Source organism: Ranitomeya imitator, chromosome 4 (assembly GCF_032444005.1).
Source record: "Ranitomeya imitator isolate aRanImi1 chromosome 4, aRanImi1.pri, whole genome shotgun sequence".
NCBI classification, from domain to species: domain Eukaryota; kingdom Metazoa; phylum Chordata; class Amphibia; order Anura; family Dendrobatidae; genus Ranitomeya; species Ranitomeya imitator.
In genome coordinates, this window is record NC_091285.1 from 193,260,798 (window position 1) to 193,273,971 (window position 13,174).

General features: G+C 44.2%; 1 protein-coding gene across 11 annotated transcripts in view; it reads left to right on the forward strand.

Annotated features, from left to right (window-relative positions):
- RNF44 (ring finger protein 44) overlaps positions 1-13,174 on the forward strand; it is a 71,502-nt gene that overhangs the window by 51,516 nt on the left and 6,812 nt on the right. For all 11 annotated transcript variants that reach the window (XM_069764193.1, XM_069764199.1, XM_069764203.1 and 8 more), the window contains exons 6-9: positions 10,296-10,457; positions 10,715-10,830; positions 10,935-11,022; positions 11,127-11,248. In XM_069764193.1, the coding sequence (XP_069620294.1) occupies positions 10,296-10,457; positions 10,715-10,830; positions 10,935-11,022; positions 11,127-11,248 (488 nt within the window). The remainder of the gene's footprint in view (positions 1-10,295; positions 10,458-10,714; positions 10,831-10,934; positions 11,023-11,126; positions 11,249-13,174) is intronic.

Genomic DNA, 13,174 nt, shown 5'->3' on the forward strand with positions numbered 1-13,174 from the left:
CCCTTCATGACAGGTATTTTCGGTTTTGCGTTTCCAGTTTTCTCTCCCCTTCTTCCCAAAGCCATAATTTTATTTTATTTTTTTCCCCCGTCAATATGGCACTGTGAGGGCTTGTATTTTGCGGGACGAGTTGTACTTTTGAACAATGACACCATTCGTCTTAACTAGTGATGAGCGAGTATGCTTGTTGTTCTGGTTTTCCCAAGCACACTCAGGTGGTCTCCGAATGTTTGTTAGTGCTCAGAGATCTAGTTTTTGGCGACCCAGCTGCATGAATTACATCTATTAGGCAGCTTGAATACTTGGGGATGATTCCCTAGCAACCAGGCAACCCCCACATGTACTCAGGCTGGCTAGCAGCCATAAATCATGCAGGTGCTTTGACAAAAACAAAATTTCCGAGCACTAGTCACATCTACTCAGAGACCACCCGAGCAACGAGTATACTCGCTCATCACTAGTATTAACATATCTTGTCCTGGAAAACGGGGGAAAAAAATTATTCCAAGTGCGGTGAAATTGCAAAAAAAAAAGCGCAATCCCACAGTTGTTTGGTTTTTTTTTTTCTTGTTTTTTTCCTAGGTTCACTAAATGCGAATACTGACCTGCCAGTATGATACTCCCAGTCATTACGATTTTCATAGGCACCAAACATGTCTAGGTTCTTTTTTATCTAAGTGGTGAGGAAAAAAAATCCATTCTTTTCTTAATACCCGTAGCGTCTCCATTTTTTGTGATCTGGGGTCGAGTGAGGGCTTATTTTTTGTGTGCCGAGCTAGAATTTTTTATGATACAAATTTGGTGCAGATACGATTTTTTGATCACCTGTTATTGCAATCAGGTTAATCTTGGTATACTTTTTTTTTTTTTTTTTTTTTTTTTTTTTTTAAAGGGCGATTCTGAACTTTTGGCATGCTTCAATAGTCTCCACCGATGGGCGGATTTCTGGCTTGATTGCCGGAATCGCATTTGTCTGCATTTGACAGCGGCATTTAACGGGTTAATAGCCACAGGCGGATCGAGCTTCCACCCAGGTCTGTTCCGGGAACATGTCAGCTGATCACCGTCGCAGCCCACATCAAAGGGAGGGAGTCCAACGGGGGCGTACTATTACACCCATCGTCTGAAAGGGATCAGTCATTTATTTTTATAAATTCGGCTACTTTCACACTAGCGTCGGAATCTCCCCGTCGCAATGCGTCGGGCAGAGATTCCGACGCTAGCGTTTAACGCACTGCACAATGGGTGCAGCGGATGCATTTCTCCGGCGCATCCGCTGCCCCATTGTAAGGTGCGGGGAGGTGGGGGCGGAGTTCCGGCCGCGCATGCGCAGTCGGAAAAAGCGGTCCGTCAGGAGCAAAGAAAACGTTACATGTAACGTTTTTTGCTCCCGGCGGTCCGCCACAACACGGCGCAACCGTCGCACGACGTGTGGCAAAGCGTCGCAATGAGTAGCTAATGTTAATCTATGGGGCAAAAACACATTCTGCAAACAACTTTGCAGGATGCGTTTTTTGCCATAAACGAAGCATTGCGACGTCTGGCAAAAAACGCCAGTGTGAAAGTAGCCCTAGCAAAGTGAATGTACAAAAGAAAAATCTAAATCAAACCGATAAGGCCGGCTTCACACTTGCGAGTTTTACGGACGTAAGAGCGCAGAAACTACGTCCGTAAAACTCGCAAAAAATACGGCACAATTATTCTCTATGCCCCTGCTCCTATCTGCCGTATTTTACTGATCAGTATTATACGGCTTTCTACGGCCGTACAAAATCGCAGCATGCTGCGTTTGTCACCGTACTGCGCAAGAAATACGCCAATGAAAGTCTATGGAAGCGTGAAAAATACGGATTACACACGGACAAGCAGTGTGACTTGCGAGAAATACGCAGCGCTGTTAGAGAGAAAAGCCGGCAATTCAGTGCGGTGTACAGTAAAATCACACTGACAGCTTCCAGTCCAATAGGTAGAATAAATGTGGACACACAGAATAGGTATATATATATATATATATATATATATATATATATATATATATATATATATATATATAGTCAGTGAGACACATATATGTGTATATATATATTAATATTTATTCCAGCGCTATACAGCTTGAAAGCCGGTAATTCAATTACCGGCTTTTTCTTTCTCCTTCCTAAAACCCGACATGATATGAGACCTGGTTTACATACAGTAAACCAGGTCTTCTCTCCATTTTTTTTTTGCAGATTCCACACTACTAATGTCAGTAGTGTGTATCTGCAAAATTTGGCCGTTCTATCTACTAAATTACTTAAAGGGTTAAATGGCGGAAAAAATTGGCGTGGGCTCCCGCACAATTTTCTCCGCCAGAGTAGTAAAGCCAGTGACTGAGGGCAGATATTAATAGCCTGGAGAGGGTCCACGGTTATTGGCCCCCCCCTGGCTAAAAACACCTGCCCCCAGCCACCCCAGAAAAGGCACATCTGGAAGATGCGCCTATTCTGGCACTTGGCCACTCTCTTCCCATTCCCGTGTAGCGGTGGGATATGGGGTAATGAAGGGTTAATGCCACCTTGCTATTGTAAGGTGACATTAAGCCTAATTAATAATGGAGAGGCGTCAATTATGACACCTATCCATTATTAATCCAATTGAAGGAAAGGGTTAAAAAAAACACACACACACATTATTAAAAATTATTTTAATGAAATAAAAACAAAGGTTGTTGTAATATTTTATTTAACGCCCAATCCAATCACTGAAGACCCTCGTTCTGTAAAAGAAAAAACATAATAAACCAACAATATACTTACCTTCCGCAGATCTGTAAAGTCCAACTATGTAAATCCTTCTGAAGGGGTTAAAACATTTTGCAGCAAGGAGTTCCGCTAATGCAGGCTGCTCCTTGCTGCAAAACCCCGGGGAATGAAGCTAAATATAGGTCAATGATCTATATTTAGCTTCATTTGCGGTGAGGCGCCCTCTGCTGGCTGTTCATAGATCGTGGGAACTTACCTAGAAAGCCTGGGAGCTTTCTAGGAAAGTTCCCACGATCTAGGAACAGCCAGCAGAGGGCGCCTCACCGCAAATGAAGCTAAATATAGGTCATTGACCTACTTTACCTTCATTTTCAGGGGTTTTTGCAGCCATGAGCATCATTGCATTAGCAAAGCTCGTGGCTGCAAAATATTTTAACCCCTTCAGATGGATTTACATCGATGGACGTTACAGATCTGCGGAGGGTAAGGATATTGTTGGTTTATTATGTTTTTTTACTTACTTACAGAACGAGGGTCTTCAGTGACTGGATTGGGCGTAGAATAAAATACTCCAACAACCATTGTTTTTATTTCATTAAAATAATTTTAAATAATGTGTTTGTGTTTTATTTAACCCTTTACTACAATTGGATTAATAATGGATAGGTGTCATAATTGACGCCTCTCCATTATTAACCCCTTCCCGACCCATGACGCCACGTAGGCGTCATGAAAGTCTGTGCCAATCCGACCCATGACGCCTATGTGGCGTCATGGAAAGATCGCGTCCCTGCAGATCCGGTGAAAGGGTTAACTCCCATTTCACCCGATCTGCAGGGACAGGGGGAGTGGTAGTTTAGCCCGGGGGGGTGGCTTCACCCCCTCGTGGCTACGATCGCTCTGATTGGCTGTTGAAAGTGAAACTGCCAATCAGAGCGATTTGTAATATTTCACCCATTATAACGGGTGAAATATTACAATCCAGCCATGGCCGATGCTGCAATATCATCGGCCATGGCTGGAAATACTAGTGTGCCCCCACCCCACCGATCGCCCCCCGTTCTGGCCGGTACACTGCTCCGGCTCCCCTCCGTCCAGTGCTCCGCTCTCCCCCCCCCCCCCCCCCCCCCCCGTGCTCTTGTCCGCTCCCCCGTGCTCCAATCACCCCCCCCCTGCACTCCGATCCACACACCCCTTCCCCCGTGCTCCGTTCCAGCCCCCCCGTGCTCCGTTCCACGCCTGCCGCGCTCCGATTCTCCCCCCCCCACCCATCATACTTACCGATCCAGCCGGGGTCCCGTCCATCTTCTCCCTGGGCGCCGCCATCTTCCGGCCGGCAGATTCGTTCCAAAGTGCATTTTGATCACTGAGATAGATTATATCTCAGTGATCAAAATAAAAAAATGACCCCCCCCCCCCTTTGTCACCCCCATAGGTAGGGACATTAAAAAAATAAAGAAATTTTTTTTTTCCACTAATGTTAGAATAGGGGTAGGGGTAGGGTTAGGGTTTCGGTATGTGCACACGTATTCTGGTCCTCTGCGGATTTTTCCGCTGCGGATTTGATAAATCCGCAGTGCTAAACCGCTGCGGATTTATGGCGGATTTATCGCGTTTTTTCTGCACATTTCACTGCGGTTTTACAATTGCGATTTTCTATTGGAGCAGTTGTAAAACCGCTGCGGAATCCGCACAAAGAAGTGACATGCTGCGGAATGTAAACCGCTGCGTTTCCGTGCAGTTTTTACGCAGCATGTGTGTAGCAATTTTTGTTTCCCGTAAGTTTACATTGAACTGTAAGCTCATGGGAAACTGCTGCTTTTCCGCAGCATGTGCACATACCTTTAGAATTAGGCTATGTGCACACGGTGCGGATTTGGCTGCGGATTGGCCGCTGCAGATGCGCAGCAGTGTTCCATCAGGTTTACATTACCATGTAAACATATGAAAAACCAAATCCGCTGTGCCCATGGTGCGGAAAATACCACGTGGAAATGCTGCGTTGTATTTTCCGCAGCATGTCAATCCTTTGTGCGGATTCCGCAGCGTTTTACACCTGTTCCTCAATAGGAATCCGCAGGTGAAATCCGCACAAAAAACACTGGAAATCCGCGGAAAATCCGCAGGTAAAACGCAGTGCCTTTTACCCTCGGATTTTTCAAAAATGGTGCGGAAATATCTCACACGAATCCGCAACGTGGGCACATAGCCTTAGGGTTAGGGTTGTGGTTAGGGTTGTGATTAGGGTTGTGATTAGGGTTATGGCTACAGTTGGGATTAGGGTTAGGGGTGTGGGGGGGTTAGTGTTGGAGGTAGAATTGAGGGGTTACCACTGTTTAGGCACATCAGGGGTCTCCAAACGCAACATGGCGCCACCATTGATTCCAGCCAATCTCGTATTCAAAAAGTCAAATGGTGCTCCCTCACTTCCGAGCCCTGACGTGTGCCCAAACAGTGGTTTACCCCCACATATGGGGTATCAGCGTACTCAGGAGAAACTGGACAACAACTTTTGGGGTCAAATTTCTCCTGTTACCCTTGGGAAAATAAAAAATTGCAGGCTAAAAGATCATTTTTGAGAAAATAATTTTTTTTTTTTATTTTCATGGCTCTGCGTTATAAACTTCTGTGAAGCACTTGGGGGTTCAAAGTCCTCACCACACATCTAGATTAGTTCCTTGGGGGGTCTAGTTTCTAAAATGGGGTCACTTGTGGGGGGTTTCTACTGTTTAGGCACACCAGGGGCTCTGCAAACGCAATGTGACGCCCGCAGACCATTCCATCAAAGTCTGCATTTCAAAACGTCACTACTTCAATTCCGAGCCCCGGCATGTGCCCAAACAGTAGTTTACCCCCACATATGGGGTATCAGCGTACTCAGGAGAAACTGGACAACAACTTTTGGGGTCAAATTTCTCCTGTTACCCTTGGGAAAATAAAAAATTGCAGGCTAAAAGATCATTTTTGAGAAAATAATTTTTTTTTTTTATTTTCATGGCTCTGCGTTATAAACTTCTGTGAAGCACTTGGGGGTTCAAAGTCCTCACCACACATCTAGATTAGTTCCTTTGGGGGTCTAGTTTCCAAAATGGGGTCATTTCTGGGGGATCTCCAATGTTTAGGCACACAGGGGCTCTCCAAACGTGACATGGTGTCCGCTAATGATTGGAGCTAATTTTCCATTTAAAAAGCCAAATGGCGTGCCATCCCTTCCGAGCCCTGCCGTGCGCCCAAACAGTGGTTTACCCCCACATATGGGGTATCAGCGTACTCAGGACAAACTGGACAACAATATTTGGGGTCCAATTTCTCCTATTGTCCTTGGCAAAATAGGAAATTCCAGGCTAAAAAATCATTTTTGAGGACAGAAAAATTATTTTTTATTTTCATGGCTCTGCGTTATAAACTTCTGTGAAGCACCTGGGGGATTAAAGTGCTCAATATGCATTTAGATAAGTTCCTTGGGGGGTCTAGTTTCCAAAATGGGGTCACTTGTGGGGGAGCTCCAATGTTTAGGCACACAGGGGCTCTCCAAACGCGACATGGTGTCCGCTAACGATGGAAATAATTTTTCATTCAAAAAGTCAAATGGCGCGCCTTCCCTTCCGAGCCTTACCATGTGCCCAAACAGTGGTTTACCCCCACATGTGAGGTATTGGTGTACTCGGGAGAAATTGCCCAACACATTTTAGGATCCATTTTATCCTGTTGCCCATGTGAAAATGAAAAAATTGAGGCTAAAAGATTTTTTTTGTGAAAAAAAAAAAAAGTACTTTTTCATTTTTACGGATCAATTTGCGAAGCACCTGGGGGTTCAAAGTGCTCACTATGCATCTAGATAAGTTCCTTGGGGCGTCTAGTTTCCAAAATGGGGTCACTTGTGGGGGAGCTCTAATTTTTAGGCACACGGGTGCTCTCCAAACGTGACATGGTGTCCGCTAAAGAGTGGAGCCAATTTTTGATTCAAAAAGTCAAATGGCGCTCCTTCCCTTCCAAGCCCTGCCGTGCGCCCAAACAGTGGTTTACCCCCACATATGAGTTATCAGTGTACTCAGGACAAATTGGACAACAACTTTCTTGGTTCAGTTTCTCCTTTTACCATTGGGAAAATAAAAAAATTGTTGCTAAAAGATAATTTTTGTGACTAAAAAGTTAAATGTTCATTTTTTCCTTCCATGTTGCTTCTGCTGCTGTGAAGCACCTGAAGGGTTAATAAACTTCTTGAATGTGGTTTTGAGTACCTTGAGGGGTGCAGTTTTTAGAATGGTGTCACTTTTGGGTATTTTCAGCCATATAGACCCCTCAAACTGACTTCAAATGTGAGGTGGTCCCTAAAAAAAATGGTTTTGTAAATTTCGTTGTGAAAATGACAAATCGCTGGTCAAATTTTAACCCTTATAACTTCCTAACAAAAAAAAATTTTGTTTCCAAAATTGTGCTGATGTAAAGTAAACGTGGGAAATGTTATTTATTAACTATTTTGTGTCACATATCTCTCTGGTTTAACAGAATAAAAATTCAAAATGTGAAAATTGCAAAATTTTCGCCAAATCTCCGTTTTTATCACAAATAAACGCAGAATTTATTGACCTAAATTTACCACTAACATGAAGCCCAATATGTCACGAAAAAACAATCTCAGAACCGCTAGGATCCGTTGAAGCGTTCCTGAGTTATTACCTCATAAAGGGACACTGGTCAGAATTGCAAAAAACGGCAAGGTCTTTAAGGTCAAAATAGGCTGGGTCATGAAGGGGTTAATTAGGCTTAATGTCACCTTACAATAGCAAGGTGGCATTAACCCTTCATTACCCCATATCCCACCGCTACACGGGAATGGGAAGAGAGTGGCCAAGTGCCAGAATAGGCGCATCTTCCAGATGTGCCTTTTCTGGGGTGGCTGGGGGCAGATATTTTTAGCCAGGGGGGGGCCAATAACCATGGACCCTCTCCAGGCTATTAATATCTGCCCTCAGTCACTGACTTTACTACTCTGGCGGAGAAAATTGTGCGGGAGCCCACGCCAATTTTTTCTGCCATTTAACCCTTTAATTTAGTAAATAGAACGGCCAAATTTTGCAGATACACACTACTGACATTAGTAGTGTGGAATCTGCAAAAAAAAAGGAGAGAAGACATGGTTTACTGTATGTAAATCATGTCTCAAATCATGTCGGGTTTTAGGAAGGAGAAAGAAAAAGCCAGTAATTGAATTACCGGCTTTCAAGCTGTATAGCGCTGGAAAAAATATTAATATATATACATATGTGTCTACTGACACATATATGTGTATATATATATATATAGTATATATATATTTTTTTCTTTGTGGGACACATGGATCCCTTCTATAGCGGTATGTTGGTTTTGCAAGCCTGCGAGAAAACCACGCAGTACGGATTACATACGGAGGATGCCATGCGCAAAAAACGCTGACACACCCTGCCTACGGAGGAGCTACGGACCACTATTTTCGGGACTTTTCAGCGTATTACGGCCGTAATATACGGACCGTATTTTCATACGCTGAGTGTAAAGCCGGCCTAACTGTTGCGACTACCTTAACTTCAAAACCACATCAATTCTTCTAGGGGTTTGTGCAGATGTACACCAAAATCCGAACTGTCTGCTAATGTGCGGGCTTGCCCTAATTCTCCCAAGCCGAACGTGATAGCGTCATAGAAATGGGAGAGCTGCAGTCAGTCCAAGATTGGACTGAAATCCTTGTACATCTGCCTGCGTACGAAGTCTGTCATATAAAGATACATTTATGTTCAGGTGTATGCATAACCAATAATACCAAACACATGGTGATTGTATTCATATGTTGTTTGAAATATAGTCATTAAGAAAAACGGATGAAGCATCAAGAAATGGGCACCATTTAAATCTGAAATATCTGGCTGTTCCCATAACTCAAAGGCAATAACCAGTGGGACCCATCTATACTCTTATCTACTCGTGACGTCTGACCACAAGTGGTCTCCATGGAATAATTGCAGCCAAAAAGCCATACCTTTTCTCTACAGAACATGGCCAAGTGACCTAACTATGCCCAAAAGCATAGGAATTGTCATGCAGAAAAATGGCAGCAACTGCTATGGACTGACGAGGCAAAATTTGAAAAATTTGGTTCTAACAAAACAGTTTGTTCTCCGAACTTTGCAACTGTTGGTGTTTTCATGCCAGTTTTGCCCAGCTCTGCCAAAATGGGAGGAGCTGGCGTGGAATGGGTGTGATTCCAAAGCTTGTCTAATTCATGATTGGTTATATTTTACCTTATGCCAAAAATGTTATTTAGTCCCTGACTGGAGTAAGGGTATGTGCACAGTATTTGCTGCAGACATTTCTGCTTCCAAATCATGACTTTTGTCGAAAAGGCACGGCAGTATAAAATGTTTTTTTTGTTTTGTTTTTTTTTGTTTGCATTTTTATGCTTTTTTTTTCTTTATTAGAATGGGTGAACAATGCTGAAATAACGGACATGCTGCTTAAAATCTGAAAGGAAAAAAATAAGCAACGTGCATGATATTTCAGGCATCTGTCACTTTGCTGGGAGACTGGCAAAAAAATGCGATGTGTTAACTTACCGTAAGATTTCTGGTGACGTGCATACCAGGAGTGAGCTTCTTAATAAGGCCGGGGTCGCACTTGCGAGTCTCTCGCATCAAGTCCTGGCACTGCCACCGGCACTCGGGACTGGAGCATGCTGCTACATAGAAATACATGCAGCTGCAAACTCCGATCCCGAGTGCCGGCGGCAGTGCCAGGACTTGATGCGAGAGACTCGCCCGATTCTCGCATTGAACTCGCAAGTGTGACCCCGGCCTAAAGCTGAAACTTCTGACTCCAGCAGCCCCACCCCTCCTTAAGACCAGTATGAACAACACCAATTTTGATGAATCGGCCTACATGTATTGGAGACACTTACTCACAGACCCAATGAAATCTATTGGTCAGTGTTTCCACGGTGGTGTCTTTAGCCTTTGTTGGTTAGTAAAGATAGGGGGGACCCACGTCGTGGGTTTTTTGTTGAAGGGTCCCCCTTTTTACTAACCAGAAAAGGCAAAGCTGTGAGCTGTTGATAGGCTGGGACCTTTTTATGGCTAGTGGCCCCTTCCCAGAATAATACCAGCTTTACATCAGCTGGTTAGTAAAATTGTACTGGATTTCCCAGACACCGGTACATTGCGCACTGATGGTACTGGTTTTTCCAGTACCGGAAATATCAGGTTGTGTGAAAGAGAGCTAAGAGAGGTTCAGACCTTCAGGTGACGTACCATTAATTTATTTGAGGCCTGACTGAAACAGCCGAGCGCTGTACGCTGCTGTATCCACCAGTCCTATAGAGTGGCCTATACACCTGTATAAACTTGTATACACTTTTCTCTAAGTGGGAGTTATAAGTTCATAAACTACAATTGGAGAAATTATTGAAGACTGTCTACAAAGGGGCTTTTTCAGTAGTAATCCCACCCCTTCAATGTAATACCAGCCGCCAAATAAGTTGGGATCTCCTCATTGACTTTCATTTTTATTTTAAACCTTTTATAGCCACTGCAAAGGATAGACAATGAGCTGGATCTTCGAGGGGATCAACATCACATGGGCAACTTCCCATTCCACCACTCTCACCCTGTGCCTGCATTGCCCCATTCAGTGCCCATGCATTACCTCTCCCATGATGCACTGCACCAGGAGCTTTCCTTTCCAGTGGTAAGTTTGCCACACATATATATATATATATAAGCTAGGCTTGTGTTTCTCTGTGTGGTATGTCCATATTGCAGGGCTTTGTTGGAGGGCTTTATGCGACTCGTTTATACTGTTTGATATTAGATTTAGACCAACTTGTATAGTGATCTAAAACTAATGGCTGTTTGTACGACGCCATCCTATCCTTAGGGTAGACTTGTTATTGCTAATTTACACTTTCTACCTGATGATTGTGTTCTCTCCTGTATTCCTTCTAGCCATACGCTCATCTGATGCCACGGCGACTAAATGCCCAACGGTATCGCCTGCATCAACCACTGCCACCTCCTGCACTGCCTCCTTCATATTATCCTAGTTTTCTGCCCTACTTCCTGTAAGTATCCTTACTACATATGTGAGCTTGCGTTTGCCATGTCTTGTAGCAGCAGGTTGGCGCTTATTGCCAGCAGTTTTCTGAGTTCAAACGTCCTCTTGCAGCTCCATGCTCCCTGTATCACCCACTTCTGTGGGCCCATCTATCAGCCTGGATTTGGATGTGGATGACGTGGAAATGGAGAACTATGAGGTCAGTTTTGTCTAACATTAAATTTTATAATGTAGCTCTTTTTCTGCCAGTAATTTGACGATCACTGTTTTTCGTTTTTTTTTGTTTTTTGTTTTTTCGCCTAGGCACTGCTTAATTTAGCTGAACGCCTAGGAGAAGCAAAGCCACGTGGACTCACCAAAGCCAACATAGAGCAGCTTCCATCTTATCGCTTCAACCTTGAAAGCCACCAATCGGAGCAAACCCTGTGAGTAGCTGTGCTTCATTTGTGTCAGTTTTTAGTAATATAGTACAATGACTATCAAGTGCATTGCACCCGTATAGATTATAGCCAAATAAGGCTACTTTCACACTAGCGTTTTTTGCCAGACGTCGCAATGCGTAGTTTATGGCAAAAAACGCATCCTGCAAAGTTGTTTGCAGGATGCGTTTTTGCCCCATAGATTAAGATTTGCGACGCTTTGCCACACGTCGCAACCGTCGTGCGACGGTTGCGCCGTGTTGTGGCGGACCGCCGGGAGCAAAAAACGTTACATGTAACGTTTTGTGCTCCTGACGGACCGCTTTTTCCGACCGCGCATGCACGGCCGGAACTCCGCCCCCACCTCCCCGCACATTACAATGGGGCAGCGGATGCGCCGGAGAAATGCATCCGCTGCACCCGTTGTGCAGTGCGTCAAACGCTAGCGTCGGAATCTCTGCCCGACGCATTGCGACGGGGAGATTCCGACGCTAGTGTGAAAGTAGACTAAGAGGGTAAGTTGCAATTTGGAGCCCATAACAGCAGTAGATCTGATCTAGCGGAAGGTACATTTTGAGTTACAGTGCCCAGATCTGTTCAATAATGCTTCGGGTTACATGTTTTTACTTTTTTTTTTTTTTTTTTAAACTTAGAATTTGTCTGGTGTAGAAAAGTTTTTTTTTTTGTTTGTTTTTTTAAGAGTTGGTTAAATTATTAATCCTTTTTGCTGGAGTGCGCAGCAGCTACTAAGTGTTCTCTGCTGTGGAGGAATCTGCACATCCGTGCATTACATGGACAGATTTTAATAGGCACTACTGTCATGCTTTATTTTCCCGCAGATTACAGCATATCGTAGACCCTGTTACAATATAGTATAGTCCACCTCCTTCCTGCACATATCTGCTTGATTTCTTTACATTTTTCCTGGTGACCTCCAGCTGTATGGACCTCACTTTAGAGGGGTTCTGCACTACTAGGGCAACCGCCTTCTTAAAGTAAATGTTCGGCCTCAATAAAATAATAAAGCCTATACTCTACTCCCATGGCGCCTCCGTTCCAGCGGTCCAGGGGCGGTGATGCGGTAGAATGGCATGTGATGCCCAGTGACCAATCAGTGCTGGCGCCGCTGTCTCCGCCTTAAGACAAACTGAACATTAAAGGGAACCTGTCAGCAGGAATGTGCACAGTAACCTACAGACAGTGTCAGGTCATCGCCATTATACTGACTAAAATGATACCTGGGAGATGAAATCCGTCTTGTGGTTGTTCTTTAATCTTTATTTTCAGTTATTAGTTAATGATACGACGCTCGTGCTTCGGGGCAGCCTGTGTGTGGGGGGGGGTCATCATGTGGTGCTCTGGTTAGATATTCATAATCCAGCCTGCTGACCGGTCACTGATTCCTCACTGGCCTGCCCCCTAGTTTGCATAATGAATACCTAACGTACTGAAAAAAAAGCTGCAGCATAATCGCATGTTTAGTGTTGAGTTAATAAGTATTCTTGATGTTGAGCAAGTGTAAAAAAAAAAAAAAAAAAAAAATTGGCATGCGCCGTAGCAGCTATCGGGGTGTGTGTGTATAGAGATCCGATAGCTGCTACTACGCAGGCCCCTGCGGCACTCTTGCTGGTGAAGAAAGAAAATTACTCCTCCAAGATGGCGCCGCCTGCAGAGTAGCAGCTCTCGGCGATCTCAGAGCTGCTACTGCACAGGTGCGGGCGGCGCCATCTTCGAGGAGGTTTTTTTTTTTTCTCCAGCAAGATGGCGGCGCCTGCGCAATAGTAGCTATCGGATCTCTATACACATCGATAGCTGCTACTGTACAGGTCTGGGTGGCGCCATTTTCAATTTTTATTTTTAAATTTGCTCAATAACATCAAGAATACTTATTAACTGGATACTAACCATGCGATTATGCTGCAGCACAGGTTC